The 16,939-nt window shown below is 48.7% G+C and overlaps 1 protein-coding gene across 12 annotated transcripts in view; it reads right to left on the bottom strand.

Moving 5' to 3' along the window:
- Positions 1-16,939, bottom strand: part of TPCN1 (two pore segment channel 1) — a 74,623-nt gene that overhangs the window by 57,223 nt on the left and 461 nt on the right. For 5 of the 12 annotated variants that reach the window (XR_010147787.1, XR_010147789.1, XM_054663633.2 and 2 more), the window contains exons 2-3: positions 13,496-13,588; positions 11,869-12,105 (exon numbers count right to left, since the gene is read on the bottom strand). The exons of 2 other annotated variants lie outside the window; for them this stretch is intronic. Coding sequence is in view for 5 of the 10 variants with exons in the window: in XM_054663633.2 (XP_054519608.2) it covers positions 11,869-12,105; positions 13,496-13,586 (328 nt within the window). In the remaining 5 variants the exon portion in view is untranslated. The remainder of the gene's footprint in view (positions 1-11,868; positions 12,106-13,495; positions 13,589-16,939) is intronic. 5 more of the 12 variants (XR_010147788.1, XM_063785019.1, XM_063785022.1 and 2 more) reach the window with 1 other exon arrangement.

The raw sequence follows: 16,939 nt of genomic DNA, 5'->3' as shown, positions 1-16,939 counted from the left end.
CCTTTTGCTTCAGTTTCCCTTTCTGTTGGTGGGGAAGGCAGCCCAAAAGGAGCATTGTGAATAAAGGAAAATACAATGGAAATCAAGAAGCCACCCTAAAGAATGAGCAGGAGTGGCCAGGAGCGGTGGCTCATGCCTGTTATCCCAGCACTTAGGGAGGCTCACCAAAGTGAGCAGATCACCTGAGGTCAGAAGTTCAAGACCAGCCTGGCCAACATGGTGAAACCCCATCTCTACAAAAATACAAAAATTAGCCAGGCATGATGGCAGATGCCTGTAATCCCAGCTACTCGGGAAGCTGAGGCAGGAGAATCACTTGAACCTGGGAAGCCGAGGTTGCAGTGAGCCGAAATTGTGCCTCTGCACTCTAGCCTGGGCAAGAGTGAGACCCTGTCTCCAAAAAAAAAAAAAAAAAAAAAAAAAAGAATGGGCAGGAGATGGAGCTGCTTGATTTTTAATTCTCCCTGCAACACAACAGGAATGGTAGTCAAGGAAGTTAACTACTGTCCCTCAACTGCTACAACACTTCAGAAAATGCAAACTACCAACTCACATCCCTTAAGAGGAACCGGAAGAATGTGAGAACGGAGGAAAGGTTCACATCCTCAATGCAGAAAGTCCTTCAATTACCTACTCATGGGCTGAGACTCTGACTGTAGACAATCATATACTGATTTTACAGATGAAGAAACTGCAACTTAGGAAAAAACAAGCTCAGCTCCTCATTCAAGGATGTTCAGCTATCAACAGACGATGCCAGAAATTCAACCCTATCCTTTGCAGACTGAGCGACACTCAGAAAATGTTCAACCGTTGTAGACACCAGCAGGTACCATCACTCCTCAATAGACACACATTCATCACAGCCTAAGAATCTCCCAAGCCACCTCCATTTATAGACTTCTGTGTCCCCATACACTCTGGACGGCGTCTGGTCTCCAAGAGGAAATAGCAAAAAACAACATGCAACAAAATCAAATGGGCCAACTAGGCTGGAGGCTGAGTGGACTTTAGCACTCATAAAATCTGCGCCCTGTTGAAGCTACCAGACTGGCTCGAGGCTGTGCAGTAAAAACTGCAATTCCAAACAACCAGGCAGGCCAGCCAAGTGTGAACAGCCGAGCCCGCAAGAAGAGAGGCCCCTCGAGAGTCACAGAGAGAAGATATCACGCTTGTCGACGACCACCCACAAGTGAAAGGCAGCGCAGCCGGCAGCTTGGAGCAGCTCCAAGCCATTAGCCAGCACTAAGCACAGGTCGCTCTGCCCAAGCTGGTTTTCAGCAAGTGCTGAAAGAATTAGGAAAAAATAATAATAAAATCCCAATCTAACAAAAAGAGAGATAAAAAAGAGAGACAGGCAGTCTACAAATGGTAGGGCGGCGATGGGGAAGCTTAGATGGAAGGAAGGTTGGGATTGAGCACCCGGGGCTAATATGGCTATTACAGGACATGTGTGGGCTCCTGGGGAGTTCAAAGCTGGAAGCAGAGACCCAAACATCCAAAAAGTAGGCTGTTCCTAGGGGCAGCAACGCCATGCCCTGCTGGGCTACTTCTGATCTGATCACATGTGAATGAGTCTCCTTGTCACCCTCCAGTGGCTCCAGGGGCTGGTTTAGCTGTGACAGTCACCTGGGACCCTGGATGTTTTTGGAAACCGGTGACTCACTCCCAGATATGCAACTTCTATTATGTCTATTATTGTGCCCAGAATATGTGTAGAAGAGACATGGTCCCTGCCTTTGCAAAACTTGTACTACCAGAAAGAGGCACAGCTGTGTAAAACATCAGCACCTAAAACAACAGCCATTAACACTCAGGCATTACACTGGGTTAGGCCTCTACCTTCCTGCCCTGCCCTGCCCAGTCATCTCAAACAGGCATCAGGGAGACACAAGAAAGAAACTCACAAACCAGGTAAGCCCTAGCGGGGGGGAGCAGGATTCACAAAACCCTGCTTGATGCTGGATGAACAGAATGGGTATTATTCATACTACAAAAGGATTCTTTGCCAAACTTAGCCCTCCCACCTATATTTTATTTTGAAATATATATGTATATATGTATTTCTAGAGACAGGGTCTTACTCTATGCCCAGGCTAGAGTGCAGTAGTGTGATCATGGCTCACTGCAGCCTCAGACTCCTGGGCTCAAGCAATCCTCATGCCTCAGCCTCTCAAGGAGCTGAGACTACAGGTGTGCACCACCACACCTGGCTAACTTTTTTTAACTTCTTCTTAGAGATGGGGTCTCACTATGTTGTCCAAGCTGGTCTCAAATTCCTGGCCTCAAGTGATCCTCTCGCCTTGGTCTCCCAAAGTGCTAAGATTACAGGGTGAACCACTGCGCCTGGCTCCCACCCGTATTTTAAATTACCTAATTCATCAAAACTCCATTTTCTCACAATCCATCATGGCACAAAGCAAACTCTGATTCAATCATCAAATCGACTACATCCCAGTGCTGGGGAGCGAGTGGGTCTCTGTGCCGTGAAGAGCAGAGAAAGAGGTATAAACAGGATACCTGAAGAATGAGAGGCTGTGGAAACACAACCACTATCCTCAAGGGTTAGGGAAGGCTCTCAAGGCCTTCAGCTAAATAAACAGGAAGGGCCAGGAGTGGTGGCTCACGCCTGTAATCTCAGCACTTTGGGAGGCCGAGGCAGGTGGATAGCAAGAATGGCTCTGGGGAAGACTTGGTCATTTAAGGTAGCAAAAAGGACACTCTAATATACAGCTACTGGAATGCTGCCAGGCCAAGGAGCAGGGGTCACACCCACGTGGCACTCACAGGACATATCTGCAAGTCTAGATATCTGCAAGTCTTCCAAATGCTGCTGAAGCAGGAAGCCACCAAAACTAGGACCCCTAAATCATGTTTTTTAAGGAAAAAAAAAAAAGCGGCACTGCTGCTGCAGTAACATGATGCTTTCTGCTTGCTTCTACAGCTAAAATATGTGGGCAAAGAGATCAGAATATTTTTAATAATTTGTCATCCAAATACCCAAGCTGTATTCCAAGATGCCAATTCCTCAATACCGGAAGTGTGGCTATGAGGATAGGTTTCTCCACTAAGAGGGAAAGGCAGAACATCAGGGCTTTATCGTGAAGGAGGATGACAAAATGAGAGGTAGGCTGCCGTCTGAACGGACTAAGAACTTCCTGATCAACCCGAGATGGGTTGTTCAGGGGACTGTGTCAGTGCACTGGAACAAAGCAGGAACTTATCTGCCGGAAACAGAAGCCACACTTTTTATTCAGGAGAGTGGCCCTGGAACTTCAACGTACTTTCTGATCCTAAGAGCTGGGTGTGGTGGGATTAGGGAGGGCAAAGTGGGAGATATGTGGCAGGGCTGGGCACAGTCAAACATCTTCCTCCCATCAGCTCTGCTTTTCTTTCACTAGCTGCTTCCTCCATGCCCAATACCGCTGGGATGTTTCTCATCAAAGAGCACCCTCCTGGGCCGGACCCCAGGTCAGGTGAGCCTATGAAAGTCCTCGTCTGTTCAGCATTGTCCAGATGCTTCCTGAGTGCCTTTTAAGAAGTAGGGACTGGCCAGGCATGGTGGCTCACGCCTGTAATCCCAGCACCTTGGGAGGCCGAGGTGGGCAGATCACTTGAGGTCAGGAGTTTGAGACCAGCCTGGCCAATGTGGTGAAACCCCGTCTCTACTAAAAATACAAAAAAATTAACAGGGTGTGGTGGTGTACACCTGTAATCCCAGCTACTGGGGAGGCTGGGGCACCAGAATTGCTTGAACCCGGAAGGCGGAGGTTGCAGTGAGCAACCTCAGGGGCCATGGAGAGTTTGTTGTTGGTTTTGTACTCTTTTCCTTAATTTGAAGTAGTCTGCTCTGAACAGAAAACAAAGGGTGAATCGGTATGTTCTACGTCAGAGAGAGCAGGGGCAGCCTACTGACCAGATTTCACTATACATTGAAGACATATATGAATTGGTTGCCACTATTTACAAATCAAAAGACTTTTGATTAAAAATATAGGTTCTAATTTCTTTTGAAAAACTGGCAAATGTGCTAGCAATCAGCCTGTGATCCTACTCGACAATGATTAGCCAGAATAAGTCACAGTTGTCCCTTCAGAGAGTGCACACTGGCCCCAGTATGCCCCTGGCCCGGCAGGCCCCAGGGCGGCCCAGCTCTCAAATTTTTTGCTACAATCTTGTACCTCCTCTGAGCCAGAGCCTCATGACTGGGGTAGGGAAAGAACTGCACTTTTTACAAGGAGATAAATATCTCCAACAAAAAGCAAACAAGGCGTAAAGGGTACCCGGTACAAAAGGCAACACAAGCACCAATGGTCCCAATTTGGTTATCTGGCTCAGTCCAGGGACTTCTACCAGACAAGTCCTGATAAGGGGTCACCTGCCACTGGGAGTCAACAACCTCAGAGGATCACTGCCCTCAGCAAGCCCACCTGGCCTCGAGAGTCTAACCTCATGCCCCGCTCCAAACTGCTCCTCTTCATCCTTCCTTTCCCAGGCCCAAATCTTGGCTCCTGAGAACTCCCATTTTCCGCCCAAATTTTCTTGTTCTAACCACCATGATGGAAAAAGTAGCCAAATGTCTCTATGCAGAGGAAGAATCAGGAAAAGGCGTGCATGGGGGAAAAGCCTAGTTTCCACAGATGGTGACACTGTAGCTGTCCTTTGTGATCTGGTGTTCACTTGCCCTGTCTCGGAGCTTCTCTGGGATGATCCAACACAGCTTCACCATGAAACGCCATCAGTTGTGCTATTTTTACAATATGAAAGGGAGCTCTAGGTATGGAACTCCATTTAGAATAATTGCCTTGGAGGAAATAAAAGTTTAATTTAAAAAAAGGATAAAGATAGAAACCAACTTCCTTTTGGGAAACAAAGAAATTCAGCCTAAAATGCTACCTCTTCCACAGAGCTCTACCTCACGGAGGGGGGCATACTAGGTAAGAGACTGGTTCTGGAGTCACTAGACATGGGTTCAAAGGAAGTCAAAGTGGCTTTGTGACCTTGGATAAGTTTCAACCTCTGAGAGCCTCCGTTTCCTCTTAAGATGATATTGAAAGTAATGGCCCCCCAAATCTGCTGGGAGGGAGGACCAAATGACAGCAGCACAAAAGTGCTTTGGATACCGCCTGACACACGGCGAGGGCTCAACACCCACAGGCCATGATTATGACTGCACATACCCTGACCCAGGCACATCCTCTCCCCAGGCATACCTGACTGCAGGGAGAAGGGTGACAGTCAGAGGATGTCCGAACCAGAGGATTCACTCTAGCCAAGGGCAAGAATGGAGAGCCGCCCAGGGCTCCTGGAGCAGGAAGGCGGCGTGGGGGCTGTCTCAAGATTGACGTCACTCCAGGTTTGTTCCTGGGCTACCTTGCTGTCATTTGAAACCTCCCCGCAGAGGGCACTGCAACCAGATGCCCCCAGCGGCACGCTGCTGTGAGCCATCCAAGCCCTCCCATATTGCCTCCCCGATGGGGAAGCTGAGAAGTTCACGGTTCTGGCTCATGAAGCGCTCTCAGAGGAAACGTGAACTCAGCCCTCCCCCAGGCGAGTGGGGAGGAGAGCGGCAGGTGCTCCAGCCTGCACCCAGCTGCCACGACTGCCATTTAGAGCAGCAGCGTCTTGTGTGCGGGAAAGGGGGACGGGAAGAGATGGCATCTCATGGCAGGGGGCCTGAGGCAACAGACAGGATCCCCCCCATGAAGATGGGGAGGGCTGAGGAAGTGAAAGCTCCAAGGCTCGGCTGCAAGGCTCTCACCCAGCATGCTGGATGCTTACTCATTTTAATTGGCACCACTGCTGGTCTGGTGACACCCGACGCTCTGCCTTGGTGAGGCCCTGAAAAAGCCAGGGGAATGACTCCAGCGGAGCCAAATGCCCAAGCTCGGTGGGAGCCTGTGAAAATCTAATTGCTGCTTGGTCTCCAGCTGCAACATGGAGGCGTCCCAGCTTGGCAGGGGCCACCTGCTGTGCCAGGAGTGAGGCAAGAAGGATCTGAATCGTGGCCTGGGTTCAGGACCTCTCCTCATGGAGGATATTCCAAGGAAGCCCAGTTTCTGCCATGATAATAATGCCTATGACCGGCTGAGCACTGACCATGTGATCACACACATGCTCTCACTCAATCCCCCATGACGACTCTACTGGTAGATGCCATCATGGTCACATTCTACAGATGAGCAGGCTGAGGCTTGGAGCAGCTAAGCACTATACTCAGCTCAACCACTCCACTCACCATGGTATCACAAGTGACAAAAGCTGTGCAAGCCCCTTGGGCTTCTTCACTCTTTGGCAAGTATGCTGGGGCCATCTGGTCAGAGACAGAGCCACAGCACAGACATCAGTGATGGAGCGCACGCCTCGGGGTGGATTATTCTCTGGTGCCAGCCGGCGAGGATCTCTCCCAACTCCTCCTGGCTACAGCGGCCCTGCGGCCAACAGCTCTGGCCCACCTTGACTGAGCCTGGTGCCAACTCGCCCTGGCTGCATGAAGACCCTGAAAAGGGGACCAGGGTGCCACATGGGGGCCTCTGCCAGGGGGCAGGGATCCTCCACATTGCTGAGGCTTCACTGTGTCCTAGGAAACTCCCGATGATGTGCCAGGCATCGGCGTGAAGGAGGGAGAGGTCAGCTCTCTGCGCTGTGACCTTGGGCCTTAGCTGCAGGACCTGTCACCTGAAAACCATAAACAACCCAGCACCAAAGCAGAGACGGAGCATCCTGCTCAGACCTCAGCCAGCCCCCGCGAGCCCAATCCTTCCTTCACTCAGAAAAGGCACATGGTCCAGCCCATCTTAGGAAGCAGCTGGCTTTAAAGGCAGGGAGAAGGCAGAGCTGAGTGTGACCAGAGTTACCCTGGGAAATTCCTTGGACTGCCCACTACATTCAGACTCGTCCTGATTCCCTGAATGTGGTGGGTGAGACCACCGCCTGCCATGCGGTGTGGACTGTGGTCTGTCTCTACACTGCTCTAACAGTGGCCCCGCTGACTGTTTTCAAGGTTATTCCTAGTTTCCAGGCTTTAAATACCTCTGCTCATACCTGCCTCCTTTATCAACCTGACACCATGCTGCCTGTGAGTCATTCATTAGCACTGCAGCAGCCGCACTTAGAGCCCAAAGATGTCTGAGTCTTGGATTAAATCCACAATTGCCCATATAAGGAGAAAAACCCAAACCCTCCAGTTTCCTGCAGGGATAAGGCCCTCACATAGGGTTAAAGGTCACAGGCAGCACAGCCAGATTCCTCAGTCCCTGCCTCTGAAGAATGGGTAGGAGTGTGATGGCCTGAACTGTGTCCCCCTCAAATTCATAGGCTGAAGTCCTAACCCCCAGTAGCTCAGAATGTGACTGTCTTTGGAGAAAGGGCCTTTAAAGGTGATTAAGGTAAAACAAGGTCATATGGATGAGCCCTAATCCAATAGGACTGGTGTCCTTATCTGAAGAGGACAGACACACAGACTCAGGGACAATCACGTGGGGACACAGCAAGAAGATAACCATTTGCGAGCCAAGGAAAGAGGCTTCGCAAGAAACCAAACCTGCTGACACCTTGGTCTTGGACTTCCAGCCTCCAGACCTGTGAGAAATTAGATTTCTGTCATTTAAGCCACCAGTCCATGGTGTTTTGTTAGGGGTGCCCAAGCAGACATGGAGCGTGGAGGTACAGTGCTGAGAAGGCCTCAGCGGCTGCTGGGCCAAAACAAAGGCCAGGCTTGACGGTGACTCAGCCTTAGAAAGCTTGCTTCGTTCCCAGTAGCCCATGCTCATGTCGTTGCCAACTCCGCGGATGGCCTGCATCTGCATTCTGCCAACTCCTTAGTACTTCAAAGGTTTACAGCAACCAAAGACAAAGGTCAATGATGGCAGCCACCAGGACACTCAGCTGTGCTGAGAGCAATGGGACTCAAAGCAATGGTGAGGAGAGGCGGCAGGAGGGAGGCTGCCCACCTCTAACTCGGGCCCTTACACTGCCACTCCCATGAGCTGCGAGGCCCCAGAAATCCAAGTACGTTGATTCTGACCACTATTTGTTGAGTACCTGCATATTGTGCACACTGAGCTATGTGATACAGACAAATGGATGGGCCAGGCATGGTGGCTCATGCCTGTAATCCCAGCGCTTCAGGAGGCCAAGGCGGATAGATCACTCGAGGTCAGGAATTTGAGACCAGCCTGGCCAACATGGTGAAAGAATGTGACTGTGTTTGGAGAAAGGGCCTTTAAAGGTGACTAAGATAAAACAAGGTCATATGGATGAGCTCTAATCCAATAGGACTGGTGTCTTTATCAGAAGAGGACAGACACACAGACTCAGGGACAGTCACGTGGGGACACAGCAAGAAGGTAGCCATTTGGGAGCCAAGGAAAGAGGCTCTACTGAAAATACAAAAAATTAGCTGGGCGTGGTGACACATGCCTGTAGTCTCAGCTGCTGAGGTGGGAGGATCACTTGAACCTGGGAGGTGGAGGTTGCAGTGAGCTGAGATGGTGCCACTGCACTCCAGCCTGGGTGACAGAGTGATACTCCATCTCAAAAAAAAAAAAGATGAATGGATCTCAGGGCCTAGTAGGTGATCAGATGGTTAAATGTGTAATTACCCCACCATAATCTACTTGTAATAATGGAAGCCTAATCAAGATACCAAAGCAGAAAAGGGTAGGGAGTAATTAGCTCTGTCAGGAAGGGGAAGTTCAGTGAAGGCTTCAAAGAGATGGTGTTATCAGCAGGATTTTCAAGACAGAACTGGAGGCCACGAGCAAACAAGAGGCTGAGAAAGGGATTCTAGACTGACTTGCCAGCAAGGTGGAAAGGTTTAAGAATGCACAGGGGATTCACCGAACTAAATGCAGTATGATGCTGTGGACTGAGGCAGGAAATGGGACTGATCAAGCAAGAAGGCACTAGAACACGCAAGGCTTCGTTGCCAGCTGAAGAGCTTGCCCTCCCCAACCCCCATAGAGGGATGGGAAAGTCCCAGGAAGCTTTAAAACAAGGAAACAACCAGGTTGGGCTTGTGTTTTAGATGGACTGCTCAGGGCCGGGTGTGGTGGTTCACGCCTATAATCCTAGCACTTTGGGAGGCCGAGGCAGGTGGATCACTTGAGGCCAGCAGTTCGAGACCAGCCTGGCCAACATGGTAAAACCCCCGTCTCCACTAAAAATACAAAAAAATTAGCCGGGTGTAGTGGCTCACGCCTGTAATCCCAGCTACTTGGGAGGCTGAGGCAGGAGAATTGCTTGAACACGGGAGGCGGAGGTTGCAATGAGCCAAGATTGTGCCACTGCACTCTAGCCTGGGTAGCAGAACGAGACTGTCTCAAAAAAAAGGACTGAAGAACTGCTCCTCAGACAGCAGGGACAGGGGGACGCTGGGGTAGAAGGTCAAGGCCAAAATCCAAGCATGAAATATCAAAGGCCTACTATGCTAAGGCAGAGCAGGCCTCCTCTGAAAACTCTTGTTTACTTGCACAGGTCCTACCCTTCTTCCCAGCCAGGCTTGGTGAATTACACCCACAAGTCATTGAGGTTTTAAAAAATGACCCAGTAAGAAGCTGAGAGAAGAAACTAAGATACTAATGTGCTGTACAGGAAAAACAATGTCCCTGGACCCCAGCAGTTAGTTATACATTTCTTTATTCTTGAGAAACAAACCAAAGCAAGCCACTGACTTTGCCAAGATAAAAGCAGCCTTGCTAGTGGCCTAGCCAAGGGGAGTCTTATTGTGTCTCTGGCCTATTTCCTATTCATCAACATTCAAAGCCTGATCTTGACACAGGACTGGGTTGCTCTCTTGCCCCTTTCATCCCACAGGAAAGCTGGACACCCCACCATCAGGTCGGGCACGTTGGAGGGACTTAAAAGTGACACTCACGATGACAGCCAGGATTCCCATTTAGAATCTTAAGCCTGGCTATTTCCAGACACAAGCCACACCCTTAGTAGGCCAACCACCCTCCCTCACTAGGCAGCATTCTTCTCTAAAGCTGAAACTGAGCCACAATCACTTTCATCCCTTTCCCCAAAGCACCTTCCACTGTGGTGTGGGAGGAAAGACAGGCTTTACTGCTTACTAGCTGTGTGACCTTGGACAAGTCACTTAACCTTTCTGAGCCTGTCTCCTCCTCTGTAAAATACAGATAATAATAACAACCCTATATTGAGGTTATATGAGGAGATAATATAAATGCTAAAGGCCTGTACTCACCTTTCATTTTTTTGAGACAGGGTCTTGCTCTGTTGCCCAGGCTGGAGTGCAGTGGTGCAGTCATAGCCCACTGCAACCTTCCTGGGCTCAAGCAATCCTCCCACCTCAGCCTCCTGAGTAGCTGGGACTACAGGCATGCACCACCATACCCAGCTAAGTTTTTAATTTTTTTGTACAGCCGAGGTCTCGCTATGTTGCCCAGGTTGGTCTTGAACTCAAAGTCACTGGGCTCAAGTGATCTTCCTGCCTTGGCCTCCCAAAGTGCTGTGATTAAAGGTGGGGGCCACCACGCCTGGCCTGTGCTCACATTTATTAAGGGTGATGAAGAAAAAAGGAGAGGGAGGAGCAGCTGAAGAAGTAAAAGAAGGAAGAGGAGAAGGGGAAGGAATTCTGGAGTCAGACGATGCTGGGTTCAAATCTCTGCTCAACCATTTCCTGTCTGTGTGACTTCAGACAAGTTACTTGACCTCTCTGACCCATAGTTTCCTCCTCTGTAAATAGGGATAATACTGCCTAGCCTTGCAAAGGGATTTCAGAAAGAAAACAGATAGTCTGAAATCAGAGCCACTGCTTTCTCATCCCTGAGTGGCACTTGGGGAAAAATCAAGTTTATGTTCGAATCCTTCTGGGCAATCCAGCTCTGCCACCCTAGATGAGGGTGAACATAGTGAAGCAAAGAGAGGCCTGTTTCTAGGCAGCCAGGGCTCCCCACCACACTCACATCCCTGGAAACACTGCTCTCCTTCATCAGTTCCCAGGGGAGGCCACCAAACTCCCTGCAACTCAACTGAATTCTCCCTGGACAAACGAGACGGGAGAGCCTGGCTCGTCTCTCCTTGGCCCCAAACATCTCTGCCCTGACTGGGGAGCACTGGGAGACAGTGGAACATCCATTTGCTAAGCAGACCCTAAAGCACTGCTTCCGGATGTCTTAGGACCCTCCAGAAAAGGCGAGTTATTTCAAGCCTCTCCTGAGCCCAAGGCCTGAGCAACTGAAACAAATGGCTTCGGGATGAGAACCAGAAAGGTTTTCAAGGCCTCTCATTCTGCCAGAAACACACTTAAAATTTAAAAAATTTAAAGCTCCTTGCCGCACTTGGGTTCACTTTGTGCTAGGCTTTGGTTCAGAGGAAGACAAAGCAAAACCCCAAGCCCTCAAATCAATGGATCATGACAAAACACTCGCCCTCTTCCCCGCTGTCCTGGGCAAGGAGGGACTGAGATGGAGCAAAGAGACGCGGGCAGTGCTGCTTTCCTGCCAACGGTTTCAGATGGGGACAGACGGAGGCTGGTGTTGAAATCTGTTTCTTTTTTTAACAAGGAATGGGGCAGGGAAGGCAGCCAAAGTAGGTTGGCCTGAGGTCCCCACCAAGCATCCACAGGCAGGCCAAGGTACCTCAGGTGCAAGGCAGGCAGTGGAGAAGAGAGCGAGGGCACCAAGAGGGGCAGCTAGGCCCCCAGAAACACTGCCAAGCTGGGGGTGTGGAAGGAGAAACACACAGCCTCCCAGGAGTAGTTTCTGTATCAGAACTTGGGGCTCAAATGTGGGGCCAGGCAACAAGTTACACACCCCTACTATCAGACCACAAAGCGCTTATCACCTCTCAGCCTCTGAAACAGAAAAGCTGGGGTCCCCCCAGCCCACCCCACCATCTTACTTTTGCTAGGTAGCTCTTCTTGGCCCAGGCCGTTGGAGGGAGCCAGTGGGGCACTGCCACCCTCATCCAAGGTCAGGATGAGCGGCACGTCGTCATCCAAACTCACAGCCATGTTCTCTTCTCCTGTGGCCCTCAGGATATGATATCCAGGGCTTGAAATAGTCTCTGGTTTGAGCTCCCTTTCAAAGCCACTGGGCCAGGGGTGCTGCTCAGAAACTCCTCCATTAGAGGCATCTTCTAGGGTTTGGGAATTAAAAAAATAAAAGATAATTATTAAAATACAGCCATGACTGATGAATCTATTCTGAAATTAGATAGTGGTGATGGTTGCACAACCTCGTGAATAAAAACCACTCAAGTATACTCTTTAAAATGGTGAACTAGGGCCAGGCGCGGTGGCTCACACCTATAATCCCAGCACTTTGGGAGGCCAAGGTGGGTGGGTCACTTGAGCCAGGAGTTCAAGACCAGCCTGGCCAACATAGCAAAACCCCATCTCTACTAAAAATACAGAAAATTAGCTGGGCTTGGTGGTAGGTGCCTGTAATCCCAGGTACTCGGGTAACTGAGGCATGAGAATTGCTTAAACCCAGGAGGTGGAAGCTGCAGTGAGCAGAGATCATGCCACTGCACTCCAGCTTAAGTGACAGAGACCCTGTCTCAAAATAAATAATAAAATGGTAAATTATATCTTAATTTAAAAAATAATAAAATGGTAAATTAAAACTCAATTTTTAAAAAAATTGGCCGGTGGGGTGGCTCACATCTGTAACCCCAGCATTTTGGAAGGCTGTGGTGGGAAGATCAATTAAGGCCAGGAATTTGAGATCAGCCTGGGCAATATAGCAAGACCTTGTCTCTATAAAAAATTTAAAAAAAAAAAGCCAGTTGGGTAAGCATACACACAGAAAAAAATAAAATAAATATTTAACATACAAAAATAAATAAATAAATAAAATTAGCTGGGCAGGTGGCACACCTGTAGTCCCGGCTACTCAGAAGGCTCACTTGAGCCCAGGAGTTCAAGGCTACAGTGAGCTATGACTGCACCACTGCACTCTGGCTTGGGCAACAGAGTGAAATCCTGTCTCTTAAAAAATAAAAGAATTAGGCCGGGCACAGTGGCTGACACCTGTAATCCCAGCACTTTGGGAGGCCGAGGCGGGCGGATCCTGAGGTCAGGAGTTTGAGAGCAGCCTGGCCAACATGGTGAAAACCCATCTCTACTAAAAATTCAAAAAATTAGCTGGGCGGGGTGGCACGTGCCTGTAATCCCAGCTACTCAGGAAGCTGAGGCAGGAGAATCGCTTGAACCCGGAAGGCAGAGGTTGCAGTGAACCGAGATAGAGCCATCCAGCCTGGGTGACAGGGCGAGACTCTGTCTCAAAAAAATAAAATAAAGATAAATAAATAAATAAAAACAGAATAAAAGCATTATTACAGTATAATAGCATTAAAATACGGAGGGAGGGAACCCTGCAAGAACAAATACTGAAAAGTTAAGGGTAATTCTGTCTGGAGAGTGACATTAGGGCTAATATGTCCTACCTCCACTTCTCTTTACATTTATTTGTAAGTTTTGTAAAGGCTTCAAAGAAAAAAATAGGCTGGGCACAGTGGCTCCCACCTGTAATCTCAGCGCTTTGGGAGGTCAAGGTGGGAGAACTGCTTGAGCCTAGCAGTTCAAGACCAGCCTGGGCAATGTAGCAAGACTCCATCTCTACAAAATAAAAAATTTTAAATTAGCTGGGTATGATGGCATATGCCTGTAGGCCTAGCTACTTGGGAGGCTGAGGTGGCGGAAACACTTGATCCCAGGAGTTGGAGGTTATAGTGAGCTATGATCACACCACTGCAGTCCAGCCTGGACAACAGAGTGAGACTCTGTCTCTAAAAAATAAAGTAAAATAAAAGGCTGGGCACGGTGGCTTACAACTGTAATCCCAGCACTTTGGGAGGCAGAGACGGGTGGATCACTTGAGCTCAGGAGTTCAAGACCAGCCTGGCCAAAATGAAGAAACCCTGCCTCTATTAAAGATACAAAAATTAGCTGGGTGTGGTGGCTTGCGCCTGTAATCCCAGCTACTCTGTAGGCTGAGGCAGGAGAATCACTTGAACCCAGGAGGCAGAGGTTGCAGTGAGCCGAGATGGTGCACTGCACTGCAGCCTGGGCGACAGAGCCAGATTCCACCTCAAATAAATAAATTAATTAATTTAATTAAATTAAATGACAAAAAAATACAACCATTAAAATAATAGTTAATATTCGGCCAGGCGCGGTGGCTCATGCCTGTAATCCCAGCACTTTGGGAGGCCGAGGCAGGCGGATAACGAGGTAAGGAGATCAAGACCATCCTGGCTAACATGGTGAAACCCCGTCTCTACTAAAAATACAAAAAATTAGCCGGGCGTGGTGGCAGACGCCTGTAGTCCCAGCTGCTCAGGAGGTTGAGGCAGGAGAAAGGCGTGAACCCGGGAGGCGGAGCTTGCAGTGAGCCGAGATCGCACCACTGCACTCCAGCCTGGGCGACAGAGCGAGACTCGTCTCAAAATAGTAATAATAATAATACTTAATACTCAATGAGTGCTTACTATGTATGAGGGACCCTACTAGCACTTCATAAGTAAAAGTTAACTGAAAATTCTTAATAGCCCCATGAGATAGGCAGGCTTATTATCCCCCCATTACGGGATGGGTGTGGTGGGTACTTCAGGCACAGACAGATTACGTATCCTGCCCAAGGACCCACAGCTAAATAAAAGCCAAGCTTTCAGCTCTACGGTGTGACTCCAAACCTGTATTCCCAGCCATTACACTATAATTCCTCAAAGTCTGGGCCATGTATTTAGGCAGCACCTAGCTTCAATCACCAATATATACTTGCCCATATATACAGATTTAAAATACATCTTTCACTTCAGCTTTACCATGCAGCCTCTCAGAACAGTTAGAAACATACTTCCAAAATGTATGATTTTTATATAGGAGTTGTTCTCTTAGATTTAGGTGTCCGAGGAAGGGGAAAAGAGTATTTTTTTTAACTGGTGAGTATTTTTTAATACAGTAAAAGTGCTCATCCTTAACTCCCAATTTAAAACACTCAGAGCAGCCGAGAGTGGTGGCTCATGCCTGTAATCCCAACATTTTGAGAGGCTGAGGCAGGTGGATCGCTTGAGGTCAGGAGTTTGAGACCAGCCTGGCCAACATGGCGAAACCTGGTCTCTACTAAAAATACAAAAATTAGCCAGGTGTGGTGGTGCATGCCTGTAATCCCAGCTACTGGGGAGCCTGAAGCAGGAGAATCACTTGAACCCAGGAGGCAGAGGTTGCAGTGAACTGAGATCACGCCACTACACTCCAGCCTGGGCGACAGAGCGAGACTCCATCTCAAAAAATAAATAAACTAAAAATTTAAAAATAACTAAATAAGTAAAACACTCCGAGCTAGCCTGTTACAGCTCCTATTTATGCACATTCCCGTTTCTGCTGAGAAGGACCAAAAAAAAAAAAAAAAGACTCAGCAGATCTGACTGCAGACCTTTGAACTTGCAAACAGCAGCAGGTTCCTTCCTCAAGCTGTGGGCTCTGGGCTCAACCCACTTTGCCTCCCAACTGACCTAGTCAATGGCAGCTGAGCAACTGACTTCTTCCTCGAATCATTGGAACAACTCCAAGCAAATCCTTGTGCATCCACAGGGAACAGTACAACGTTTTGAAACAAGGCAGCGAAAGTAAACATCATTCTACTTGCTGCTAAGCCCGTAGCTCTCTGCCCAGCACACTTCCTGTGAGTTTTTTTTTTTAAGTTTCCTCCAGATCTGGGGATTTATTTTGCTTTTAAATCTCAGCAGTGGAGAGGCAGAAGAGGAAATCCCAGAGACACTACTATTTGGCAGTCTTAAGAATTATGGTTGTATTGTCGTTTTGGTTTAACTTTTTACCACAGATATTTTCAAACATTCTCAAAAGTGCAGAGAATATATACGTGAACTTCCTTGTATCCATTACTCAGCTTTGACAATTATCTCCCATGTTTACTTTGAAGGCAGGAGAATTTATTAACTTAACTCACAGAGAAGAGGTTTCTTAATGTTACCATTATCATAATGGCTAGTGGTTTCTATGTTTTAACTCACGGCTGTCCAACCTTTTGGCTTCCCTGGGCCACGCTGGAAGAACTGTCTTGGGCCACACATAAAATACACTACCATTAATGATGAGCTAAAAAAAAAAGAGGCAGGAGGGTTGTTCATGCATAATTTTCATGATATCTGCCACCATAGATTAAAGTCCTCGCATTCAAATGCTTCAACACGGTTGTTTAACTGTTTAATATATGACTGCTTGCCTGCCTGTACTGCCTTTGCCCACTGGCTTTCAACTGGGGTGATTTTTGCCCCCATGGGGACATGGGCAATGTCTGGAGACATCTTGACTGTCACAACTTGGGAGTGGGGGGATTGCTGGTGGGTGGAGTCCAGGTATGCCACTGAACTTGCTTCAATGCACAGGTGAGACCTCCCGAAACAAAGAATTATGTGGCTCAAAATGTCAACTGAGCTGCTGTTGAAAAATCCTATCTTAGCTAATATCCTCACTTTAGGAATGAGGAAATTGAAGCTTGGAGTGGTTAACTTGCCTTTTATAAGTTTCAACCCAGGCAGTCTGAATCAGGGACCCTGCCTGCTTAACCATCACCCTATATACACCTACGACTAGAACCAGTCCCCTGATTCGAATTCAAACACGTCATTTTTCCAGACAGACAAAAATGAGGCCCAGAGAGGGGAAGAGACTTGCGCAAGGTCACACAGTGCAGGAGTAGGGCTAGAACCCAGGACTCCTGCGTCCTGGTTCAGTGTTCCCTCCGCGGGCTTTGCTTCTGCCTCTACAGAGGACCCAACTGGCCAGCCCTGGGGAAAGGGCCTAGGGGAAGAGGTTCAGCTACCATCCCGCTGTCCGCTGGGGCAGCCTGACCCAGGCACAAGACTCCTGTGGGGTCACCTGAGGGCGCCAGGGAGAAGAGCGAGGGAGGGAGGAAGAAGGAGGCAGGACAGCTGGCTCCAGCTC

Source organism: Pan troglodytes, chromosome 10 (genome assembly GCF_028858775.2).
Source record: "Pan troglodytes isolate AG18354 chromosome 10, NHGRI_mPanTro3-v2.0_pri, whole genome shotgun sequence".
NCBI classification, from domain to species: Eukaryota; Metazoa; Chordata; class Mammalia; order Primates; family Hominidae; genus Pan; species Pan troglodytes.
Note: the sequence above shows the minus strand (reverse complement) of the source record. Positions and strands in the feature narration are given on the sequence as shown.